General features: G+C 44.2%; 1 protein-coding gene across 1 annotated transcript; it reads left to right on the top strand.

The window, feature by feature from the left end:
• Positions 1–1,205: 1,205 nt before the first annotated feature.
• LOC109404256 (antigen 5 like allergen Cul n 1-like) lies at positions 1,206–2,310 on the top strand. Its single transcript, XM_029864695.1, has 4 exons — positions 1,206–1,283; positions 1,351–1,628; positions 1,692–1,933; positions 1,992–2,310. Exons 1-4 carry the CDS (start codon positions 1,265–1,267, stop codon positions 2,233–2,235), a joined length of 783 nt encoding a protein of 260 aa, XP_029720555.1. The 5' UTR covers positions 1,206–1,264; the 3' UTR covers positions 2,236–2,310.
• Positions 2,311–12,430: the final 10,120 nt, after the last annotated feature.

The raw sequence follows: 12,430 nt of genomic DNA, 5'->3' as shown, positions 1-12,430 counted from the left end.
TATACACGCGCAGGCAAAGATTTCTAAATAGTGGTTGCTGGGAATGTCTTGGAATTTATTAATTCCATTGCACCTGACTGGGAGACGACGCGTCATGGCAGAAGCTGATTACCTGCTATGTACATGGTAATTAGCTGGCTAGATGCGAATATCAAAACGGGACATGCCACAAAAGTTCAGCTTATTGGACGCAGTGGCTTAATTTCCCCAACAGGGGAGGAAAAAAATGGTCGTCTTCAGTGTCTCGTACTTGACTCGACTGTCGAGTCAAGTACGAGACTCTCAAGACGACCTTACAGTTCAGGTCGCAATACGTATCGGTCAAAGGCTGCAAAATCTTAATGGAATTAGGCCTCCTTGTTCGTTAGAGTCAATTTTGACTTAAACCATGCACTACGTCAGCGAGCTGTTCCCAACGATCCCGATTTTCTTTTTAGTAACATCCATAACAGTTCTGGTGCCAGAGATGAACCAGACATGAATCTCTTATATCGCATCAATCCCAGAGGAGATATGAAGGTGGTAATGTAACGATATTCTTCACAGAGCATAACTTGATGAAAACACTCTTTTCTGCGAGTGTAGAATTAGCATCTAAGTTAAAATACACAAAAAAAAAAACCAAAAAAAAATAAAATAAAATAAAAAACTCTTTTCTGCTTATTTTCTTGGTTGTTTGTTCGAATGCGATTTATCTGCAATAGCTTTATTTGCCTCTCGAAGGTCAACAATGTTGCAGACTTCATTTGTGCTTTTCTGCTACATAAGCATAGGTGAAACCCACTCAGATGCTTCGTTGGCACAATAAATTATGTCGTGTTCCAGTTATTATTAAAACTTTTTCAAAGTTAGTTCCTCAAGATGAAAAGGGATACGATGTAAACTTTGATGAACCGGAGGTACAGTTATATAAACTTTGAAGTTTGCCTTAATTTGTAATAACAACACCAATTTTTTGTGGATGATATTATTTTAATAAAACTTTCAATTTGAACACTAACTCTTGAAGTGTTCGGCAATTCAGTCTTGCTGATTCAAACGGTTGTTTGTCAACTGTTTTGTTTGACACTGAGTCGAATTATTGCAATCAAATTGTTATTCCTTCATTAACAACATCTTGATGGATTATTGTCGCAGCTGAAGGGAATTCAACCTTTGAAGTCGTATAAATTTGCTTGAATAAACATTCTCCTGTAATGCATAACAATGAATGTATTATAAAATGTCTGCGAAATAACGTTTGAGCTTCATTTGACTGGGAACTATGAAGGTTACAACTTTAGGTAAGAGCCGAGTAACATCTGATCTTTTCGTTAATACATACATCTTATTTTGAATATTTCTTACCAGTATTTTCAATTGCGGCCATTCTGGCAATAAGCGAGACACAAGCAGCTAACTATTGTGACCCATCGCTGTGCTCCAGAGGAGTCTCCCACATAGCATGCAATGGATTGACAACTCTTGGCAGCACTTGCGGTGCTGGTTCCTTCGAGGTTGGAATGGACAATAGCTACCAACAGTTGATCGTGGACTTGCACAACAAACTACGTAGCAAAGTTGCCATGGGACAGCAGTCCAACGGTGCCAGTCAGCGCTTCAAACAAGCCGCCAGGATGGCTACTCTGGTAATTGATTATTTGATCCCAAATTGATCTTATGATATATTCAATGAGCATGTTCTTTTGAAGCAATGGGATCCGGAACTGGCCTATATCGCTGCCACAAATGCCAGACGTTGCGTGTACGGTCACGACCGGTGTCGCAATACGGCCACTATGAAATACGCTGGACAGAACATTGCCATCAAGTCGTACTACGGAATGAAGTTCAGTAATGAACAGCTGCTAACGGAATTCATCAATAGCTGGTTCAGCGAGTATACGGTTACCACGCCGCAGCAGATCGCATCATACCCTGCCAGCTATAGAGGGTAGGTAATGAGAACTTCTGAACTAGGTATGTCGATTTTGAAGCGTTTTCTCTTTCAGCCCTGCCATTGGACACTTCACGCAAATTGTATCCGATCGTACCAGCAGGATAGGATGTGCCATGGTGAGCTATAAAAGAGGCAGCTTTATCAACAAGTTGTTCGTGTGCAACTATGGACTCACAAATATCGTCAATCAACCGGTTTATGTGGCTGGCAATGTGTGTTCTGGATGCAGATCCGGATGCAATGCGAAATATCCCGGATTGTGCAATACGGCGGAGATCGTCAGAAACAATCCATGAAAACTAAGCATTGTTGACGAGCTACATGGAATTCATTTACCGAAAAATTGAAAATAAAGTTAAAATAATTATGAATGAGTGTAATCAGTTTCGTACCTTTTAATTCCGCCCTATGTTGCTTATCCTTTGACAGATACGCGTATTTCGACTACCACTTGAAATCTTCCTCAGTGTCAGTTATCCACTAACTGGATAACTGACACTGAGGAAGATTACAAGTGGTAGTCGAAATACGCGTATCTGTCAAAGGATAAGCAACATAGGGCGGAATTAAAAGGTACGAAACTGATTACACTCATTCATAGAGGGTATTCTGCTTAGAGGGTTCGAAAAGTCGGTACAAGATTGAAATAATTATTAAAAAATCAACAATTCCATGCCTTCCATTGTAAACGATCATAGCATATGTTAATTATTTTGTTCGGAAGAAATTAGATTTTAAGTTTATTAATCGAATTCACATTTTATTTTGCTTCTGTGGCAATAGCACCAACCCTTAAAGCTTTCACTTCAGCACTAATTTATAAATTCAAATAGTTCATAGTGAAGAGGTTAAAAATGCCCAAATTTGGGTTACTCAACTCTTACAAAAATATGGTCAGATACGGCCCACGTGCTTCGAATGTATAGCGCCTTTTCAGTGTGCAGACCATCACTATTCAAAGCGTAAAATCATCAACATGTTCTACAACAATTGTGCCATGAACTAAGCAGCAATCGTGAAATGGCATGCCACAATCACACACACGTGTCTCGGACCTCGGTGTTTCCACATTATACATGAGAACCATCGAACAGACATTAAATGTTTCACTAAAGTACGCCAAATCCCGCCTCGTACGGTCAAACTGTCTGTCTTCTGTTGTCCGTTCAAATTCCGTCCGGAGAGCAGCCAGCCTTCGGTGTCATTGGCAGCTCATAGTCGATGTTTGCTTGGGCTATGGCCGTCGCGTCGTCGTGACTGTGATGGTCTGTTGTCGTTCCGGCGGAATGGTTCGGATGTGGTTTAGTTTGAAAGTCACGCCGTGCAGTCACGCAAACCGTCTTTGTCCATCTTGACCGTTTCTGTTGCGCCGCGCCAGTCGTATTATCAAACTCAAGACTGTTGCCTCCGTTGTTCATGGGTTTGTGACAATCACTGGATCGGTCACTTATAGTTTGCGATGGTTAAGGATTCATTTAGGATCGGAATCTTTTTGCGAGCAACTACAATACGATTGAAGAAGGATTAAAGCATACTGAGATTTTTTTTTAATTAGACAAATAAGACTTTAGAAATGCTGTGTTGGAGACTAATTAAAAAATGTCTGTGTTAAATATTTTTTATCAGTTCTCGGACACCTTCGGGGCCGTCCATATACCACGTGGACAGAAAATTCATGGTTTTTGACCCCCTCCCCCCTCCCCGTGGACAAGCGTGGATTTTTCATTGACCCCTACCCCCCTCCCCCATTGTCCACGTGGACATCAGAAAAAAAGTTTTTTTTTCACATTTGTAAAAAAAATACAAAAAGTGATTTTGAAAAGTTTTTTTTATTTTTTTTTTCGTAAATCATGTCTTAAATATAATTGAAAACTTTATAAAATACAAATATTATATAGCTTTACATAGAATACAAACAAGTAGCACAAAATAGGTACCTACAAGTTTTCAACATTGTTTTTAATTCAGCTTAATGTTTGTGAAAATGCGGGTTCGATTCTTGCTCCAGTTGATGAAAAATTTTCGTCAAACGGAAATTCTTCATTGGGTGTTTTTCGTGTAATGTCTATCGCCTAATGTTAGTGATTGTTCAATGTTTAGTCTGTACAGCCTGTGGTTGAAGACGGTGTTTTTTAGAATATTTATTCAATCAATGATTGTCTGATTGTTTTGTTGAGATAAATCTTAGATTTTTGTTGAGATAAGATTATATTTCTAAGATTCTTACAAAAACCAAATTTTACAGCAACTAAATTGTATTGGTGAGGCTTAGACTTCAATATCCATTAAAAACATCTTAAATTTTAAAGGAACCTACAAAAAAAAAAGTTTTTGAGATAAGCCTGCACATCCCTACATGTATTTTGAAACTTTAAAGTAACTTAAAAAATTGATATGAAACTTAGAAAAAAATCATACAGAACTTCAAAGAAAATTTTCTGACTGAAACACCAACATTTGCATGGTCTACACTCCATTTTAAATCTCCAGTATATTCCTCGATGAAGAAAACTAAGTAATTAGAAATTCTGATAATTTAAAACAAATTAGTCTGTGAATCAGTACCATAACTTTTTTCCCTTGAAGAAGTAACTTACAACTAAAAGACAATGTATAATGAAATAAAATGTATGAAAGAACTGTTGAAGAGAATCTCATCAATAATGCGACATAATTTGTTTCGTTTCTTGATTCTTGTTTCCTAATTTATATGTTAATGTTGTCCACGTGGACATTTGACGAACCCCCACCCACCTCTCCGTGGACAAACGTGGACTTTTCCCTAACCCCCTCCCCCCACCAAGCTGTCCACGTGGTATATGGACGGCCCCTTCCTGGTTGGTCGTTCAGGAAATCTTCCGATACTGTTTTTGCCCAATGTTCGTTGTAATATGAGAATGCCTTTGAAATACCTTCAAGGATTCTTCTGTGGCCTGAAGAATGTGTCAACAATCCTATCATAATTACGTTAACGTTACGTTCAGCGCCTCGAAGTGATAATGCAATCGGCTACACTGGCACTGATCACCGCCTGCTAGCACCGATTTTGGGTTGTTCTCAACAATCACTTCAGTTTTGTGGTGAGCCAATTCCAGTTTCCTCTAACTCATCCACTCCTCCACCAGTGTTGGTAAACTCACACCCAAAGCACACTCATGAACCGCTCCTGCGTGAGCAAACTCGCGCGCGATTCTGAATCATTTTCTCACGCGCGAGAATTTCATGCGAAAGCTCGCTCTCACGAGTCAAGCGCCGAAATCTCGTTCGCTTGTAAAACGAATCCAAATCAATTTGAACGGCATTCAATGTTGTTGTACGCTAGATTTGCTTTTGTTCTATCAAACAAACCTAAAAACTTTGATTTAAATATTAAGAACGCCAAGAAATAAAGCAATGAGTGAAATTGTGAGTCAACTCATGCATGATTTTTGCGGCGGTGATTTTGGCAACTCAAGAATCGCGCGTGGAACAACTCAACCATGAGATTTGAGAATTTGAGTTTTTACCAACACTGTCCTCCACATCCAGGAACGAATGGGCTGCAGTCAATTTCACTTCTTTGATCGATTCGCCGTAGACCTCCAGCGTAATGTCGTTAGCGAAGCCGAAGATATCCACTCCCACCGGGACCTTCAACCTCAACACCTTGTCGTACATGACATTCCATAACATCGGACCCAGGACTGAACCTTGAGAGAAATCTGAGTTTATGTGAAAGCACTTCCAAACCACCTCCGTGTCGTAAACTAGTAGTAATAGTAAACTAGTTCTGGAACTGGAAGTAACTTCCGACAATCTTATACAGGTACCCGGGTATCCCCAGACGTTGGAGCGCATCGGCAATAGCCGCCTAACGTGCGCTATTGAACGCGATCCTTACATGTAGAGTTACTACTGCACAAAAGCGAATCCTCCTTCTCTAACGCTGGAGTGCTATCTCGGCGGTTTTTGTAACCGACAGGAGCTTCTACGGTCAACCTCCCCTTCCGGGAGCTGAATTAGTTACTTGAGAGACCATTTACACCCTCGGTTTACATAATCACTCAATTGAGGATGATCTTTTCGAGCACCTTCCTCACCTTTTCGATCAATCATATTGGTCTATACACCTGACGGGTTTGCGGGTGCTTTCCCCGCCTTTGGTAATATGTAGAACCAGACAACGGCGTAACCAGCCTTTTCTTTTTCCTTACTATTAAACAAACACGAGAAAGAAAAGGATGGCGACAGGGGCCATTCGCCCCTGGTTTCATCCCACTCTTTCTTTTGTTTGTTTAGGAGAATGCCCAGCCAGCAATTTGGTTGCTATATTGAAATTGCAACTGAAATAGTCACACATATATAGCATCAGAGAAATCGTATTCATTGCACGAAACAGGCATATACATACTAAAGTGGAGGCCATATCGAAATCTATATACGATTACTGCGATTCCATCCAACATAATTTACGATTTCTCGAAAAATTTCTACAATTTCGCCGATTTCATCCGTCTGAATATACGATTATGCATGATCTTATTACGATTGAGAGTACCAATATACGACTCAAGATTGTCAAATAAAAAAAACCAATTGGTGTTCAGTGGGAATCGAACTTAGGTCCTTTGATTGAGAACTGCGCGTTATCTCTATTGGCTAAATTGCCAAGTTGAAAATAGAGAGTTCAAAGTGAATGGCATGAAACGAATAAATATTAGCATGATACGGTGCGAGACATGTGGTGGGAGCGTTGTTGTGCATTGAGTGGCACCAAAAGTGGTACCGTGCAAGAGGCCCGGAATTCACATCGTTGTTGGAATCTATACATCACTTATTGTAAGTCATCTGCTAGTATGAAAACCTATATATTTGGTGAACATTATTGCTACCATGGTTAGAATGTGTCAACAACAACAAAAATACAAATTTGTGATGAATACCATTTTTTCTTTTTCTCCATCATACAAATATGTAAACAAAACCATTTACGATTTCGGAGATTAAGATTCGACTATTAAAAGTGCAGTAACAATGATATGCGACTGTAAAAATCAATATACGATTTCTACGATTTCATTTACTTGGTATACGACGCAAGTGTGACGCAAACGATCAATATACAACATTGTTATAGTTGTATACGATTTCACCGATTTTCATCATACCTTATGGTAGCAAGCTCGATTTAGCAGATTCATATACGATGTGAAGGGACAATTTCCACGATTTAAAGAAACCATATATACGATGCAAGTGAACTTGCAGCTTGACACTAAGAATGTATGTTTTTTTTCACTGTTCTATCCGGTTCTGTGCGATCCTACCGATAGTATCTCGCACCTTTTATGATCGGAGACGGCTATATGAAACAAAATCAATTGCAATTGAAATTTAATTTGGCATGAAATGCGATTTTATGCAATCATTGTCAACAAATATACATATTGTTATACAATTCTGATTCAATATATGAAAATATACGATTTTTTCCACACAATGATTTACGATATGTGGTTGGCTGGGTGAACTAGATAAAAGAAAAAGCTGGCTACGCCGTTGGAACCAGACTCTGTCACTTCCAAAATTCTGGGAAAACTCCCTCGTCCAGGCATTTCTGTATAGCATACCTGAATATCCCGGGAGCTTCTTCAATTACCCCAGGTTTGGAACCTCGTCTGGACCTGGGGCCTTACCTCACCTACGTTAAGAGACTTTGCTATCCCCGCAAGTTCCTCATCGGTGACCCTCTTTCCATCGCCAACCCAGTCCCCAGCTGTCCTACTAAAGGATGCCGAGGATTAGGATCCTGGCACAGAAAAAACCCCTCGATAATCCCCTCCAACTTCTCTGGAGATCTTGGCCATGACGATCCTGTAGGCATCACCCCACGGATTCGCATTGCGCTCTGACAGAGACCCTCATAGGCCAGACCTTTCTTTGCTTGCCCTTGTCTCAGTCTTCTGCAGTGGCGAACACCACCCGCCGTTCATTTCGCTCTTCCTCAGATCGTGCTAGTGGCATCCGCCGCCTGGTCCGTAGGCAGGTGTGGCGCAGGTCCGCAATCGCGTCGATCCACCGGTAAGCCAGTGGCTTCCCATTTCTAGAGTGGACTCGCCTAGGCATGGTCGCATCGTACGCACGCAAGAGCACCGCTACCAGCTCGTCACTGTCTAAACCAAGTAGGACATTAGCCAGGTCGACATCTAGCATCGCCAGTATCTCTAGCAGACTGTGACCCCACTGGTTCGTAAGACTGCTTCCCCATTTCATGGCCCCGGCATTGAAGTCACCCGTTGGCCTTCGCCCTGTTAGCACGGTCGTCATACAGTCCATTATCTGCGTAAACTGTTCGATCGACCACCGTGGAGACGCATAACAGCTACAGAAGAAGTTTACTTTGACGACCACGTAGCCCTCGTAAGTAGTAGACACTAAATCCTGGACGGGGTATTAACCTAGTCCCATAACCTGTGTCCTGATTCAAGTCACATAAAGCAAACCTTTGGTGGCTCGTTCAAGGTCAGTTATCATACTAAACAGCCCACGTTCAGTTTCCCTAGTTTAACTGGTTCGCGTCCGCCACAGGTAGCTTTACCAAGGATACCTGTGACCCTGCCGAACCCTTTCGTAGCCGAACGACTACGGTGGCCACCTGCACCTCACACTTTTGCCGCAGTGCCGTGGCCAGTCCTTCCGCGTCGGTGATCTCATCTAGGTTCTGCACCTGCAGGGTCGCCGCCGTTGTGAGAGCCCTCACCTCAACATCCTCGCCATGGACCTCTTTCGCCAGACTTTTGTAGGTGGTGCCATTTCGCTCCTTGTCGCGCTTGAGCTCGAGGATCATTTCACCTGTACAAGTACGTCTAATAATGCGCACGTCAGTTCCCTGATCCACGGAGCTTGGCGTCGCTCCCCATCGCTTTCAAGACATCCGAGTACTTAGACTCTTCCATCTTGATGATGAACACGTTACCCTTCTCACACTTGGCACCTACCATCCTACGTCTTTATGGTTTGGTGTCCCTACCCATCTGCTCATCCATTGCCTTCTTTTTTTCTTTTCTTCTGCTCCACAATGGTCCAGAGGGCATCCTTCCCCTAACCCGTCCTAACATGTGACTGCTGAGGACCCACCAATGGTCGCAACCCTTTCCAGCTTTCCGGAACGCTTGGCTGGAATCCGAGCTATCGGCATTACTGCCGACTTACGGGGCTAATCACCTAGCCGTGCAGGTGTGGACTGGTAGCTCCTGCCCCACACGCTTCTGTGAACTCTTATGAAAAGCCAATGCCATCTTAATCCGTGTACGTATCTCACTCTTGAAGCCACCATTGGCCGCTATTTGGCAACCACGTATTGGAAGCTTTAAACATTTTCCACTGTTTGCGATCAGCAAGGAGAGCAACGTCATCAGCCTGTTCAAAGTCATTTAGGTGCCTCTGGGTGCCTTCTGGGCTCTGGCAACCCATTACCATGGGGCGGGTAATGGGTTGCCAGATCCCAGAATAACCCACGATTTGGTTCACGATCAATCGCATCTAACAGAATCTCGTCGATTACGATGAGGAACAGTAGCAACCCGGATGGAATCGGACAAAACACCATTGTGCAGTACTTTGCCCGAAAATGCCCTGTACTGTGCTTCAATGAGGCCGATGATTTTCTCAGGGATACCCTTCCACCTGAGGGCTCCCCACCATGCCCGTGCACAGAAGTGGCGCTAAGGGAGGGGTTTTTCCCAATTTCGGCAAACGATGGAGGGGCGCCTAGTGTTTGGAGCTTCGTTAATGGGAGGGAGAGTTTAACAAACACCAAACCCCCCCACCCTTGTGCACGGACTTGCTCCCTACATGCTTTCATGTTTGAGACTGGCGAATACTTTTTCGTAATCGATAAACACCTGCTAGAGAGACTCTTGGCATTCATTGATTTGCTCCAGAATGATACGGAGCGTGACAATATAGTCCACACAGGATGATCACTTTGCAGAGTACTTTCAGAACGATGCAAAGCAATATGATACCCCGGCAGTCGTATCGCATACAGTCAGGGCACCTTTTTCGGGCATCTTTACTAAGACGCCTTGCATCCAGTCGACCGGAAATGTGTACAGCAGTTGTGCAGATACTACGGGGTCAGCTTTGAGAATCTCGGTTGATATGCGATCAACTCCCGGGGCCCTTTTCGATTTCATGCTACGGATGACAATGATGGAGCTTCGGTATTGACATGGGTAATGCGTCGAACCCTTGGCGCATCATGCTGAGGTGTTGATGGCGTGGCCGACACTTAAAAGATTTCTTAAGTGCTCTAGCCAGCGTTTCAGCTGGTCAGCCGGGTCGGTCAATAGCTGTCCAGATATGTCTTTCACGGGCATCGTAGCATTCATCTTAGTCTGACTAAGACGACGTTAGACATCGTAGAGGAGACTAATATCGCCGGTATTTGCGGCTTTCTCGTTTCCGTCGGCTAGGCAGTTTGACCACACTGTTTTGTCCCGCCTTCATAAGCACTTCACATCTTTCTCGAGAGCCGAAAAGTGCTGACGAGCTACGGCTTTGGCTCCTCGTGTTTTCGCTCGCTCTATCGTGGATTTGGCGATCCTTCGCTCCTCTATCTTCCTCCAGGTATCATCTGTGATCCACTGCTTTCTCCGGGTGCGTAGCTCACCCAAATTATTCTCCCCGGTGGCGATGAAGTCGTTCTTGATGGCGCTCCATTGATGTTCTACGCTTCCACCTTCGTGAATATCCGCAGCATCGTTCTCTGACTCCTCCACGAAGGACCATTTCATCGCAGCGTCTTCCAGTCGGCGTGTGTTGAACCGCGGCGCCTGGTGTTCTCCTGTCGATGGATCCTCGCTTTATGCGCAGCCGTGTCCCGCCGATTTGGAGATGGTGGTCGAACGTAATGTTGGCGCTACGTTTGTTCCACACATCAAGAAGGCTCCGTCTCCATTTTTGGCTGATGGAAATTTAATAGATTTGATTTCCCGTGACACCATCACGGGAAACCCATGTCACTTCGTGCACTGGTCGATGGGAAAAGAGCGATCCCCCAATCACCATGTCATTGTTGCCGCTCTGCAAACAGCTCACATTCATTTATTTAGTTAACATCAAATTCATGATAATACTGAATCAACAATTTGCCGCCATAATACTCGATTTGCAGCTGCAGCTCTCCAACGTCGGTCACGCCCAACACTCGCCAGATCACGCTCCACCTGGTCCGCCCATCGTGCTCTCTGCGCTCCACGCCTTCTTGTACCAACCGGATGGTTAGCAAACACCAACTTTGCAGGGTTGTTGTCCGGCATTCTTGCAACATGCCCTGCCCACCGTATCCTTCCAGCTTTGGCCACTTTCTGGATACTGTGTTCGCCGTAAAGTGCAGCGAGCTCGTGGTTCATCCTTCTCCGCCACACACCGTTCTCCTGCACGCCGCCGAAGATCGTCCTTAGCACCCGTCGCTCAAAAACTCCGAGTGCTTGCAGGTCCTCCTCGAGCATCGTCCATGTCTCGTGTCCGTAGAGAACCACCGGTCTTATTAACGTCTTGTACATGGTACATTTGGTGCGGGGGTGAATCTTTTTTGACCGCAGTTTCTTCTGGAGCCCATAGTAGGCACGACTTCCACTGATGATGCGCCATCGTATTTCACGGCTCACGTTATTGTTAGCAAGGAACCGAGGTAGACGAATTCTTCTACCACCTCGAAAGTATCCCCGTCTATCGTAACATTGCTGCCAAGGCTTGTCCTGTCTCGCTCAGTCCCACCTACCAGCATGTACTTTGTCTTAGCCGCATTCACCACCAGTCCGACCTTTGCTGCTTCACGTTTCAGGCGGGTGTACTGTTCTGCCACCGTTCCAAATGTTCTAGCAATAATATCCATGTCATCCGCAAAACAGACAAATTGGCTGAATTTCGTGAAGATCGTACCCCGGCTGTTGAGCCCGGCTCGTCGCATCACACCTTCCAGGGCGATGTTGAATAGTAGGCAGGAAAGTCCGTCACCTTGTCGTAGTCCCCGTCGAGATTCGAATGAACTGGATAGTTCACCCGAAATCCTTACGCTGTTCTGCACACCGTCCATCGTTGCTCTTATCAGTCTAGTTAGCTTCCCGGGAAAGCTGTTCTCGTCCATAATTTCCCATAGCTCTGTGCGGTCGATACTGCCGTATGCCGCTTTGAAGTCGATGAACAGGTGATGCGTTGGGACCTGGTATTCACGGCATTTCTGGAGGATTTGCCGTACGGTGAAGATCTGGTCCGTTGTCGACCGGCCGTCGATGAAACCGGCTTGGTAACTTCCCACGAACTCATTTACTTTAGGTGAGAGACGACGGAAGATGATCTGGGATAGCACTTTGTAGGTGGCATTCAAAATGGTGATCGATCGAAAGTTCTCACACATTAACTTGTCGCCTTTCTTGTGGATGGGACAGATTATCCCTTCCTTCCACTCCTCCGGTAGCTGTTCGGTTTCCCAGATCTTGACTACTA

This window comes from Aedes albopictus, chromosome 2 (genome assembly GCF_035046485.1).
Source record: "Aedes albopictus strain Foshan chromosome 2, AalbF5, whole genome shotgun sequence".
In the NCBI taxonomy this organism is placed as follows: domain Eukaryota; kingdom Metazoa; phylum Arthropoda; class Insecta; order Diptera; family Culicidae; genus Aedes; species Aedes albopictus.
This window is presented reverse-complemented; position numbering and strand designations above follow the sequence as displayed.

Bases quoted from the DNA above. Each gene is read 5' to 3' on its own strand.
- LOC109404256 (XM_029864695.1), top strand. The intron at 1,629-1,691 runs GTAATTGATTAT...GTTCTTTTGAAG, and splicing joins CCGCCAGGATGGCTACTCTG to CAATGGGATCCGGAACTGGC. The intron at 1,934-1,991 runs GTAGGTAATGAG...TTTCTCTTTCAG, and splicing joins TACCCTGCCAGCTATAGAGG to CCCTGCCATTGGACACTTCA.